This window comes from Triticum urartu, chromosome 1A (assembly GCF_056163025.1).
Source record: "Triticum urartu cultivar PI428250 chromosome 1A, HENAU_Tu73, whole genome shotgun sequence".
NCBI lineage: Eukaryota > Viridiplantae > Streptophyta > Magnoliopsida > Poales > Poaceae > Triticum > Triticum urartu.
The window spans coordinates 36421077-36433230 of NC_141873.1; the positions used below are offsets into that span (position 1 = coordinate 36421077).

Genomic DNA, 12154 nt, shown 5'->3' on the forward strand with positions numbered 1-12154 from the left:
ACTGGGTCTTCTTGCTCGCTCTCGATGATCATGTTGTGCAAGATGACACAGCAAGTCATAATCTCCCACATTTGATCTTTGGACCAGGTCTGAGCGGGGTACCGAACAACAGCAAATCGAGATTGGAGCACACCAAATGCCCGCTCGACATCCTTCCTGCAAGCCTCCTGAAGCTTCGCAAACCAGGCGTTCTTGCCTCCTGCCACAGGGTTTGAGATCGTCTTCACAAATGTCGACCATCTCGGATAGATGCCATCAGCTAGATAGTACCCCTTGTTGTATTGGTGCCCATTGATCTCGAAGTTCACCGGAGGAGAATGGCCCTCAACAAGCTTGGCAAAAATAGGAGAGCACTGCAGCACGTTGATGTCATTGTGAGTTCCTGGCATACCAAAGAAGGAGTGCCAAATCCAGAGGTCCTGTGTGGCTACCGCCTCAAGCACCACACTGCAACCGCCTTTGGCGCCTTTGTACATCCCCTGCCAACCAAATGGGCAGTTCTTCCATTTCCAATGCACGCAGTCGATGCTTCCAAGCATCCCAGGAAATCCTCTTGCTGCATTCTGGGCTAGGATCCGAGTAGTGTCTTCCGTATTGGGTGTTCTCAAGTATTGTGGCCCAAACACTGCCACCACTGCCCGACAGAACTTGTAGAAACACTCTATGCTGGTGGACTCGGCCATGCGCCCATAGTCGTCGAGTGAATCACTGGGAGCTCCATATGCAAGCATCCTCATCGCTGTCGTGCACTTCTGGATGGAGGTGAATCCAAGAGCGCCAGTGCAATCCATCTTGCACTTAAAGTAGTTGTCGAACTCCCGGATAGAATTCACAATCCTGAGGAAGAGCTTTCAGCTCATCCGATAACGGCGCCGAAATGTTCTCTCGCCATGAAGTGGAGCATCGGCGAAGTAGTCGGAGTAGAGCATGCAGTAGCCTTGGAGACGATGCCGGTTCTTTGCTTTCACCCGCCCCGGCGCCGAGCCACCTCGCCGTGGCTTTTCATTGCTCGCCAGCAGCTGGGCGAGGGCGGCGAGCACCATGAGATGCTCTTCTTCCTGGACGTCGGCCGCGGCTTCCTCCTCCAGCAGCGCGGCGAGCTCTTCCTCCTCATCCGAGTCCATCGCCGAGACAGGCAAAACGCCGAACACCTTGCGCTCGGTGGGCGTGTACCCGCCGTTAAACCGCGCCTCCGCGGCCGGAAACGCCCAGCTGCTGTGGGAGGGGCTGCCGCGGCGAAGCGCTGCTATTTTCCGGCGGGGAATGGTTATCTACCGGAGTAGGGCGGCGGCCGTCGCCGGGATATAGCTAGTGGTGGCCGAGGGCGCGGGGGGTGCGAGGCGAGTCGGGGGAAGAAAACCTTGACTTTTCTCCTATCGGTGTGGGCCAGGCGTGCTTTTTCCTAGCGCCGGAGCCCTCAACTGCTCCCCAGCGTGCTGGGTTCGGCCTGTGACCGCCGGGCGGAAAAAAGGTCCGAACCGGCGATTTTCGGCGTCCCGGGGGCGCGACTGGGCCGTTTTTTCGGTGCCGGCACCGAAAAAGTGGCCTGGGGGGCCTGTTGGGGGTGCGGCTGGAGATGCCCTAAGTGACATATACAAAGATTTGGCAGTCGCATACCATTTTTAATTACCTCGCCGAGCATTTGGGACTGCAGTGATAAACATTAACCAGCTGACCATAGCGTCCACGTGGGTGGCAAACGAATTTGTACGGCCGCGCTGAAATACGGTCGTGGGCTCATAGGGCATGCCTTGAGAGGGGATGCCATTCAACGAGTGTCCCTAGAGCCCAAAGAGGACGAGAAGCAAAAGCAACATGCATCGCACTAAATTATATCAATAGAGATATAATCAACGGGAAACATGCTTTAATACTGATGCATTCTTCAATTTCTCTGTAACTTGCACCTGAAATATGAATATATGATGTGCCAATATACACTGGTTGCCCAGTTTCACATCCACTACAAAAGAATTACATAAATGGTTGGCATGCATGGTACATGGTTATGCATCAATCCCTTCTTTGCCAAAGTTCATGTTGAGTTTTCTGTGGATTATTGAAGCAACTACCTTTGCCTTAAACTGATGCTTCTTTTTAGAAAGATAAAGGGTGAGGTCTTTAGTCGGATCTAGTTCAATGCAAACAACCATGCCATGGTTGTAGATATTAATGTACCTCAAGATCGATGTACTAATTTGCTATGGGGTATGTTAAACATAGCGTGACAGCCTTGGAGAGGATATAGACTTGTGCGGCATAGTTAGGTACTTAGATGAGATAACTCAACTATGTAACCATATATTCTTATCTCTATCTTTTCTTCTCCCTCAAGTTGTAATCTCCAACTGTATGTGCTATCTAGGGAGGTGCGCCCTTCTCTATAAACACGCAGCGCATCCCCTCTCGTTGAGGTAAGACATTTTCGCCTAACGCACATGGTAATCAGAGCCTCCTCTTCCTAAACCCTAACTTTTTTTGATCTCCATTAGTGCTAGCCATGTCTTCCTCCAGGGCCGTCCAATCAAACCTAAGTGGTCAGGTCATGGAGAAGCTCTCCCGGACGAACTACGTCCTGTGGCGAACCCAGATCACGCCGCAGCTAAGGGGAGCCAGGCTCTTCGGCTACGTTGATGGCACCATGCGAGAACCGGCGCGCCTCCTCGTCTCCAAGGACAAGGATGGGAAGGAATCTTCCGAGCCCAACCCCCTCCACCCCATCTGGGTCAAGGAGGACCAGCAGGTGCTGGGCTACCTGCTCAACAACCTCACCAAAGAGGTGTTGATCACAGTGACCGCGGTCACCACCGCCCATGCTCTCTGGATGACGCTGGCAGGTATGTTCTCCTCGCAGTCCTTGAGCCGCGTCAACATCATCCGCACTGCCTTGATCAATGCACAGAAGGGCACCCAGTCTGTGGCCGCCTACTTCGCCTCCATGCGGGGCCTTGCTGACGAGCTCGCCGCGGCCGGGAAGCCCATACAAGACGACGAGCTGATCTCCTACCTGTTGTACGGGTTGGACATGGATTACCAGCCCCTCGTATCTGCCCTCGACGCCCGCGTCACGCCGGTCTCCCTCGACGAGCTCTACGCCATGCTGAGCAATTTTGATCAGCGTGTCACTCAGTTCCACAGCACCGGCGGCGGCTTCAAGTCGTCGGCAAACGCGGCAACCCGCGGGCGCGGCGGATCCTCCTCTCGTTATCGGGGTCATCCTCGTTCCAAGGGCAAGCAAGGCGGCAGCAGCTCCGGTTCTCACGGCGGCCGCCCCTCCTCCACCAACAACAGGGGCCGCCGCGGCGGCGGCTCGGGCAAGTCCCGTCTGATGCGGTCCGCTGCCAAATCTACGGAAAACCTGGTCACACGGCCAGGGACTTGCTACCTCTTGAGCACTGCATTGGTTTTTCCCGAAGAGGAAGGGATGATGCAGCAAAGTAGCGTAAGTATTTCCCTCAGTTTTTGAGAACCATGGTATCAATCCAGTAGGAGGCTACGCGCGAGTCCCTCGCACCTGCACAAAACAAATAAATCCTCGCAACCAACGCGATAAGGGGTTGCCAATCCCTACACGGCCACTTACGAGAGTGAGATCTGATAGATATGATAAGATAATATTTTTGGTATTTTTGTGATAAAGATGCAAAGCAAAGTAAAAAGCAAAGGAAATAACTAAGTAGTAGGAGATTAATATGATGAAGATAGACCCGGGGGCCATAGGTTTCACTAGTGGCTTCTCTCGAGAGCATAAGTATTCTACGGTGGGTGAACAAATTACTATTGAGCAATTGACACAATTGAGCAAAGTTATGAGAATATCTAGGCATGATCATGTATATAGGCATCACGTCCGAGACAAGTAGACCGACTCCTGCGTGCATCTACTACTATTACTCCACTGATCGACCGCTATCCAGCATGCATCTAGAGTATTAAGTTAATGTAAACAGAGTAACGCCTTAAGCAAGATGGCATGATGTAGAGTGATAAACTCATGCAATATGATGAAAACCCCATCTTGTTATCCTCGATGGCAACAATACAATACGTGCCTTGCTGCCCCTACTGTCACTGGGAAAGGACACCGCAAGATTGAATCCAAAGCTAAGCACTTCTCCCATTGCAAGAAAGATCAATCTAGTAGGGCAAACCAAACTGATAATTCGAAGAGACTTGCAAAGATAACCAATCATACATAAAAGAATTCAGAGAAGATTCAAATATTGTTCATAAATAGACTTGATCATAAACCCACAATTCATCGGTCTCAACAAACACACCGCAAAAGGAAGATTACATCGAATAGTTCTCCACAAGAGAGGGGAAGAACATTGTATTAAGATCCAAAAAGAGAGAAGAAGCCATCTAGCTACTAACTATGGACCCGTAGGTCTGAGGTGAACTACTCACACTTCATCGGAGGGGCTATGGTGTTGATGTAGAAGCCCTCCATGATCGATGCCCCCTCCGGCGGAGCTCCGGAACAGGCCCCAAGATGGTATCTCGTGGATACAGAAAGTTGCGGCGGTGGAATTAGGGTTTTGGCTCCGTATCTGATCGTTTGGGGGTACGTAGGTATATATAGGAGGAAGGAGTATGTCAGTGGAGCAACAGGGGGCCCACGAGGGTGGAGGGCGCGCCTGGGGGGTAGGTGCCCCCCTACCTCATGGCCTCCTCTTTTGTGTCTTGACATAGGGTCCAAGTCTCCTGGGTCTTGTTCGTTGAGAAAATCACGTTCTCGAAGGTTTCATTCCATTTGGACTCCGTTTGATATTCCTTTTCTTCGAAACCCTAAAACAGGCAAAAAAACAACAATTCTAGGTTGGGCCTCCAGTTAATAGGTTAGTCCCAAAAATAATATAAAAGTGGATAATAAAGCCCAATAATGTCCAAAACAGTAGATAATATAGCATGGAGCAATCAAAAATTATAGATACGTTGGAGACGTATCAGGACTGCTGGTACAGGTTCGACGAGGACGAACCCTCCTCTAAAGATGATGACAAAGTCGCTGCCGTTGCCGATGGGTCGTACGGCATTGACACCAACTTGTACCTCGACAGCGGCGCGACTAATCACCTCACAGGGGAGCTCGAGAAGGTAACCCTCCGTGAGAAGTATCACGGGAAGGACCAGATTCACACAGCCAGTGGTGCAGGTATGAGTATACGTCACGTTGGTCATTCGGTTATACGTACTCCTTCTCGTAATATTCATCTTCACAAAATTCTGCATGTCCCTAGTGCCAACAAAAATCTTCTCTCTGTTCATCGCATCACCATTGACTATCATGTGTTCATTGAATTCCATCCTTTTTCTTTTTGATTAAGGATCAGGCAACGAGGAAGGTACTGTATCGAGGTAGATCCGTGCGAGGTCTTTACCCGTTGATTCCGGAGCTTAGAAGATTCAATAAAGAAGCCCGTGGTGCTGTCAAACTCTCTTCCACACGATGGCACGATCGTTTAGGGCATGCTTACTTTTCCCTTGTTGAACGTTTGCTTAGGAAAAATAAGCTCTCGTTTGTTGGTGAGCATAATATTGAGACCATTTGTGACTCTTGCCAAAAAGCAAAAAGTCATCAGTTACCCTATCCTATTTCCACAAGTGTTTCTACTGTTCCATTACAATTAATATTTTCTGATGTCTGGGGGCCTGCCCCTAGTTCTGTTGGTAGACACACGTATTACGTCAGTTTCATTGATGACTTTAGCAAATTTTCTTGGATATACCTTCTCAAGAAGAGGTCCGATGTTTTCCAAGTTTTTAAGAACTTCCAAGCACTCGTTGAACGCAAGTTCGACCGCAAGATCATTGCAGTCCAATCAGATTGGGGAGGGGAATACGATAAATTAAACTCCTTTTTCCAAACAATTGGCATATCACATCTTGTGTCTTGCCCTCATGCTCACCAACAGAATGGCTCTGCCGAACGTAAGCATAGGCATATCGTTGAAGTTGGCCTTGCACTCCTTACAGGAGCATCCATGCCCTTAAAATTCTGGGATGAAGCGTTTCCCACTGCTGTTCACATCATCAATATGCTCTGATACGTCTCCAACGCATCTATAATTTTTTATTGCTCCATGCTATATTATCTACTGTTTTGGACTATATTGGGCTTCATTTTCCATTTTTATATTATTTTTAGGACTAACCTATTAACCGGAGGCCCAGCCCAGAATTGCTGTTTTTTGCCTATTTCAGTGTTTCGAAGAAACGGAATATCAAACGGAGTCCAAACGGAATAAAATCTTCGGGGACGTGATTTTCTCACCGAACGTGATCCAGGAGACTTGGACCCTGCTCCAAGGAACAAAAGAGGCGGTCACGAGGGTGGGGGCCCCCCTAGGGCGCGCCCCCTGCCTCGTGGGCCCCTCGTTGCTCCTCCGGCGTACTTCTTCCTCTTATATATACACACGTACCCCCAAACGATCAGAACAGGAGCAAAAAACCTAATTCGACCGCCGCAACTTTCTGTATCCACGAGATCCCATCTTGGGGCCTGTTCCGGAGATCCGCCGGAAGAGGGCCGTCATCACGGAGGGCTTCTACATCATCATAGCCTCTCCGATGAAGTGTGAGTAGTTTACCTCAGACCTTCGGGTCCATAGTTAGTAGCTAGATGGCTTCTTCTCTCGCTTTGAATCTCAATACAAAGTTCTCCCCCTCTCTTGTGGAGATCTATTCGATATAATCTTATTTTTGCGGTGTGTTTGTTGAGACCGATGAATTGTGGGTTTATGATCAAGTCTATCTATGAATAATATTTGAATCTTCTCTGAATTCTTTTATGTATAATTGGTTATCTTTGCAAGTCTCTTCGAATTATCCGTTTGGTTTGGCCAACTAGATTGGTAGTTCTTGCCATGGGAAAAGTGCTTAGCTTTGGGTTCGATCTTGCGGTGTCCTTACCCAGTGACAGAAAGGGCAGCAAGGCACGTATTGCATCGTTGCCATCGAGGATAACAAGATGGGGTTTATTTCATATTGCATGAATTTATCTCTCTACATCATGTCATCTTGCTTAAGGCATTACTCTGTTTTTAACTTAATACTCTAGATGCATGCTGGATAGCGGTCGATGAGTGGAGTAATAGTAGTAGATGCAGAATCGTTTCGATCTACTTGTCACGGATGTGATGCCTATATACATGATCATGCCTAGATATTCTCATAACTATGCTCAATTCTGTCAATTGGTCAACAGTAATTTGTTCACCCACCGTAGAATACTTATGCTCTTGAGAGAAGCCACTAGTGAAACCTATGGCCCCCAGGTCTATTCTCATCATATCAATCTCCATTACTTTAATCTTGCTTTGCCTTTTACTTTGCCTTTACTTTTTACTTTGCATCTTTATACCAAAAATATTATATCTATCAGATCTCACTCTCGTAAGTGACCGTGAAGGGATTGACAACCCCTAATCGGGTTGGTTGCGAGTAGCTATCGCTTTGTGCAGGTACGAGGGACTTGAGCGTGGCCTCCTACTGGATTGATACCTTGGTTCTCAAAAACTGAGGAAAATACTTACGCTACTGTGCTGCATCATCCCTTCCTCTTCGGGGAAAACCAACGCAAGCTCAAGACGTAGCATGCTCCCAAGTCGAGTCATAAACAATGAAACACCCATCGAGAGGCTCCTTCACATCAAACCCAACTACAACTCTCTATGTGTTTTTGGTTGTGCGTGCTGGCCTAATCTCTGTCTATACAACTCCCGCATACTCATGTTTCGCTCCAAACAGTGTGTTTTTCTAGGATATAGTGCTCAACACAAGGGGGTGAAGTGTCTAGATGTCTCCACTAGACGTGTCTATATCTCGCGAGATGTTGTCTTTGATGAGACCAAATTTCCCTTTGCCAATCTCCACCCCAATGCCGATGCCCTACTCCGCAAAGAAATTCTCCTCCTTCCACCATCCCTCACTAATCTTGATGAAGGGGAGTATAACTGTGATGATCATATGCTGACTGACTCTCAAACCAGTGGAAAGTGGTAGCGGATAATCCGAAATATCCGATATTCGTATTCAGAAAATGCCTATTCGTATCTGAAACATCCGCATCCGAACCAAAATGGAAATGAAAATTATCCGTATCCGAATTTATTAAACAAATAAAAAATAAAATATGGTAGGAGATTTTGACACAAATATGGATATGGAAGTGGATATATCCGTATCCGAATAAGATTATGGGAGGTAATTTTTAAAATTCTAGGCAAAATATTCCAATTATCCAACATAAAAGCTAAATAAGCGGTCAAATTTTACTCTTTATATGATTAAACTTATAAATTATTATGCATTACAATACTATTTATTCATAAACCTATTTATCATTGACTTATTGTATGTCACAAGTTGATTATTTTAGGTCACATAGCTATCGACTAATTTACTTAAGCAATATGTTGATATTATTCGTATCCGTTCCGAATCAAGAAAATATCCGATACGTATCCGTATTCGAATAATATCAGAGCCGCATCCGTATTCGATAACATCCGTATTCGGATTTGTATTCGTTTTGAAAATATGAAAATGAAAGTGGTAAGAGCACTATCTGATCTGCATCCGATCCGTTTCCACCCTTACAAACCACTGTGCATGAGTTGTGTGATGATGCAGGAGAAAATGGAGCAGAAATTGGTGAACAAAACGGCCTAAACAGGCCATATTTCATGTGTCCTGCCCCGAGGAGCAAATCTGTCTCGGGATCAGCAGCGGCAGACCTGCCAGCCGGATCTGCTTCGGGATCCGCTGTAGGACCGGCTCGGGGCTCCACGCCCTCCACTGCGCCCGACACGGCCGACCGCGCCTCTGCCAGCGAGTCAGCGCACACCACCCGTCCGCCTCTCCCTGGACCCACGGGCGTCCGGTTCCCGGACCAGCCGCTGTGCTACACGCGGCACGGGCGGTGCCGGTCGGCAGGCGCTGGACCCACCTCTGGTGCGGTGGATGCGGGGTCTCATGATGAGGCCAGTCGCATGGGATCTTCTACGCCAGTGCCACGTTGCACGCCTTCACCCACGATCACAGAAGATCCAGCTGCAGATCCAGCCCCTGGCATGGAAGTTGGTGGCTCGGGATCTGCCTCGGGATCAGATTCTGTAGCACCTGGAACTCCTGTAGCCGGCTCAGGAGCGTCTGTGGCGCGCGTCCAGGCTCCTTCCACAACACACCGTACAAGGTTGCAACAAGGGGTAATACAACTAGTGAATTATAAAAATATTACGAAATATGGACTTGTTTGTTCCACAGGTGAACCATACACACTTGATGAAGCACTTGCGGATGAGAATTGGAAGAAGGCCATGCATGAGGAGTATATGGCTTTGAAGAGAAACAAAACATGGCATTTAGTACCTCCACAGCAAGGTAAAAATCTCATAGATTGCAAGTGGGTGTTCAGGATTAAGAGAAAGTCCAATGGCACTGTTGATCGCTACAAGGCAAGGCTTGTGGCCAAGGGCTTCAAGCAACGGTATGGTATAGATTACGAGGACACATTTAGTCCCATTGTGAAAGCTACTACCATCCTTCTTGTTTTGTCCATTGCTGTGTCCAAGGGCTGGAGTCTCAGACAGCTAGACGTACATAATGCGTTCCTTCATGGCATTCTGGAAGAGGAAGTGTACATGAAACAACCTCCTGGGTTTGAAAACCAACATGCACCCTCGTATGTGTGCAAGCTTGACAAGGCACTATATGGGTTGAAGCAAGCTCCACGAGCATGGTACTCATGACTCAATCATAAAATGCAAACACTTGGCTTTGTTCATTCTAAGTCTGACACTTGATTGTTTATTTACAACAAGTGCAACACATGTATATTTGTTCTCATCTACATTGATGATATCATTGTTACAAGTTCCTCTGATGAAGCTATCATAGGACTTTTGAAGGATCTCGGTACATTTGAAGGATCTTGGAGACTTGCACTATTTCCTAGGGATAGAAGTGAGGAAGCATGAGGATGGCCTTCACCTCTCCCAGGAAAAGTATGCCGTGGATTTGGTAAAAAAAAGGCTGGCTTACAAGGGTGTAAACCTTCACCTACTCCATTATCCAGCTCAGAAAAACTGTCTCTCACAGGAGGGCAAGCCTTGAGTCAAGAAGACAGCACTAAATACAGGAGTCTCGTAGGTGCACTTCAATATCTTACACTTACTGATATTTCTTTTGCTGTTAACAAAGTTTGTCAGTTCCTTCATGCACACACCACTGTTCACTGGACAGCTGCTAAACGCATAGTCAGATACATCAAGAACACCCTTAGCATTGGTCTTAACTTCAGCAAGTCATCATCCACACTGGTCAGTGCCTTCTCAGATTCGGATTGGGCAGGTTGCCTAGATGATAGGAGGTCTACTGGTGGTTTTGCAGTGTTCTTTGGTCCTAATCTAATTTCATGGTGTGCAAGGAAGAAGGCTACTGTTTCTCGATCCAGTATAGAGGCTGAGTACAAGGCATTGGCAAATGCTACTGCCGAAATCATATGGGTGCAATCTATTCTGAAGGAGTTTGGCCCTTTCAGCAGTACAGTATACTGCCTGATCAACAGTTATTCTCGATGTTACTAGTTTACCATGTTAACAAACTCATCTGGATACACACACGCGCCGAACTAGTCGTGGCTTCACTTTCTGTCTACATGCAGGTTCTCGAACAGCTTGCACGTCACCTCTATTGTACGGTTAATATGGAGAACGAAGTATACCCGGCTTCCTTTTTCAAGTCACCTCTATTGTACGTATGTGTGTCCCAGTCAGGCTCCTACGCCAACCCTACGTGCATCACTGTTGAACCAGCGCCCCTGAGCAGCTATCGTCACTGTTGAACCCTTCCACAAATGTGAAGCAATATCAAATCTTGCCACGTGACGAGAATACATAACCTCACTGTCCCAATAAGACGGTAGAAACCTACGCCGGAGCTCCGTCAACTACGTCCAAATAAACGAATTCAAGAAGGATCGAAATCCGGAGAACAAACACGAAGAAGAAGTGCCGCACCTGCGAGGATTAAAAACCCTAATCTAAACTACTAACCATGGCGGAGACACCAAGATTCTCCTTCCGACCATCGGCCGTCAGAGTGGCAGGCAGAGAGTAGACCAGATGGACACACGGAGATGCGAGATGGGACACGCTGGCGTTCAATCAACGCCAGGTGGACGCGCGCGCTAAAATCCATCCGTCAAAATAAAAAACGTTTCAGGATCTATACGTGCAGCCCCTCACGGGTTCCAGGTTACGGGCAAACTTCCTCCAAATCGCTCACTAATCCCCTGATTTTCGCTGTCAACACCGCAAATAACCAACCAAAAGATGCCACGTCACCCAGCAAAACTCAAACTTTCTTTTTCTTTCTTTTTTCTGAAACGAGCAAAACTCAAATTAACACAACGGAATCCTTCGTTATGGTTATAATTTCATCAGTTTTGCTAAACCACATCTAGATGTGCCATAAGTATTGCACATCTAAGTCATATGTCATTGATCTTACATTGAGATTCGTGTGAATATTTTTTTTCTCTTTTTTTCTTTATACTTGATTCACTTACTTAGATGTGCAATAACTAGATCACATCTAGATGTGCCCTAGACACACCCTAAGGCCTTGCACAGGGCAAGGAGCTTAAAGAAATAAACCAATCGTTTCTTAAGCACCTGTGCTTATTTTTACAGGATAGACGCTTAGTTAGGCGTCTTGCCTGTAGAAATAGACACCGGTGCTTCAGAAAAATTCGATTTATTTTTCTAAGCACCTTCCTAAGCACCTACCATTGTACAAGGCCTAAAGGTCGTCGTGCGTGGCCAGGTATTTCTGGAGCAGCAACATTGACCACAAATCAATGCACTGGGTCTCATGGAAGAAGAAGTTGGCGTCTCTAAAAGAAACACGAGGAATGGGATTCCTTTACCTCGAGGCTTTCAACATTGCTCTTTTGGGGAAGCACGGTTGGAGATTTATGCTGCACCCCGAAACATTATGCTCTTGGGTTATGAAGAGCAGATACTATCCTGATTCTGAATTCATGGCCGCAACCGTTTCCAAAACAGCATCACCCATCTCAAGAGCCATTGTGGTGGGTTGTGACGCACTGAGTCTAAGGTTTGATCAAGAGGGTTGGGGACGGCTC

The 12154-nt window shown here is 47.3% G+C and overlaps 1 protein-coding gene across 1 annotated transcript; it reads left to right on the plus strand.

The window, feature by feature from the left end:
- The first annotated feature begins 2545 nt into the window (after nucleotides 1-2545).
- Nucleotides 2546-10592, plus strand: LOC147988829 (uncharacterized). The gene is made up of 7 exons (XM_087535988.1): nucleotides 2546-3333; nucleotides 4968-5158; nucleotides 5331-5348; nucleotides 8638-9192; nucleotides 9271-9710; nucleotides 9828-9921; nucleotides 10207-10592. The coding sequence occupies exons 1-7, from the start codon at nucleotides 2546-2548 to the stop codon at nucleotides 10590-10592; spliced, it is 2472 nt and encodes an 823-aa protein (XP_087392114.1).
- The last annotated feature ends 1562 nt before the right edge of the window (nucleotides 10593-12154 follow it).

Excerpts from the sequence above, each read along its gene's own strand:
- LOC147988829 (XM_087535988.1), top strand. The coding sequence starts at position 2,546 with ATGGAGAAGCTCTCCCGGACGAACTACGTCCTGTGGCGAACCCAGATC. Across the intron at positions 9,193-9,270 it reads GGCTCCTTCCACAACACACC|GTGAACCATACACACTTGAT; the intron begins GTACAAGGTTGC and ends TTTGTTCCACAG. Across the intron at positions 9,922-10,206 it reads AGGACTTTTGAAGGATCTCG|TTTGTCAGTTCCTTCATGCA; the intron begins GTACATTTGAAG and ends CTGTTAACAAAG.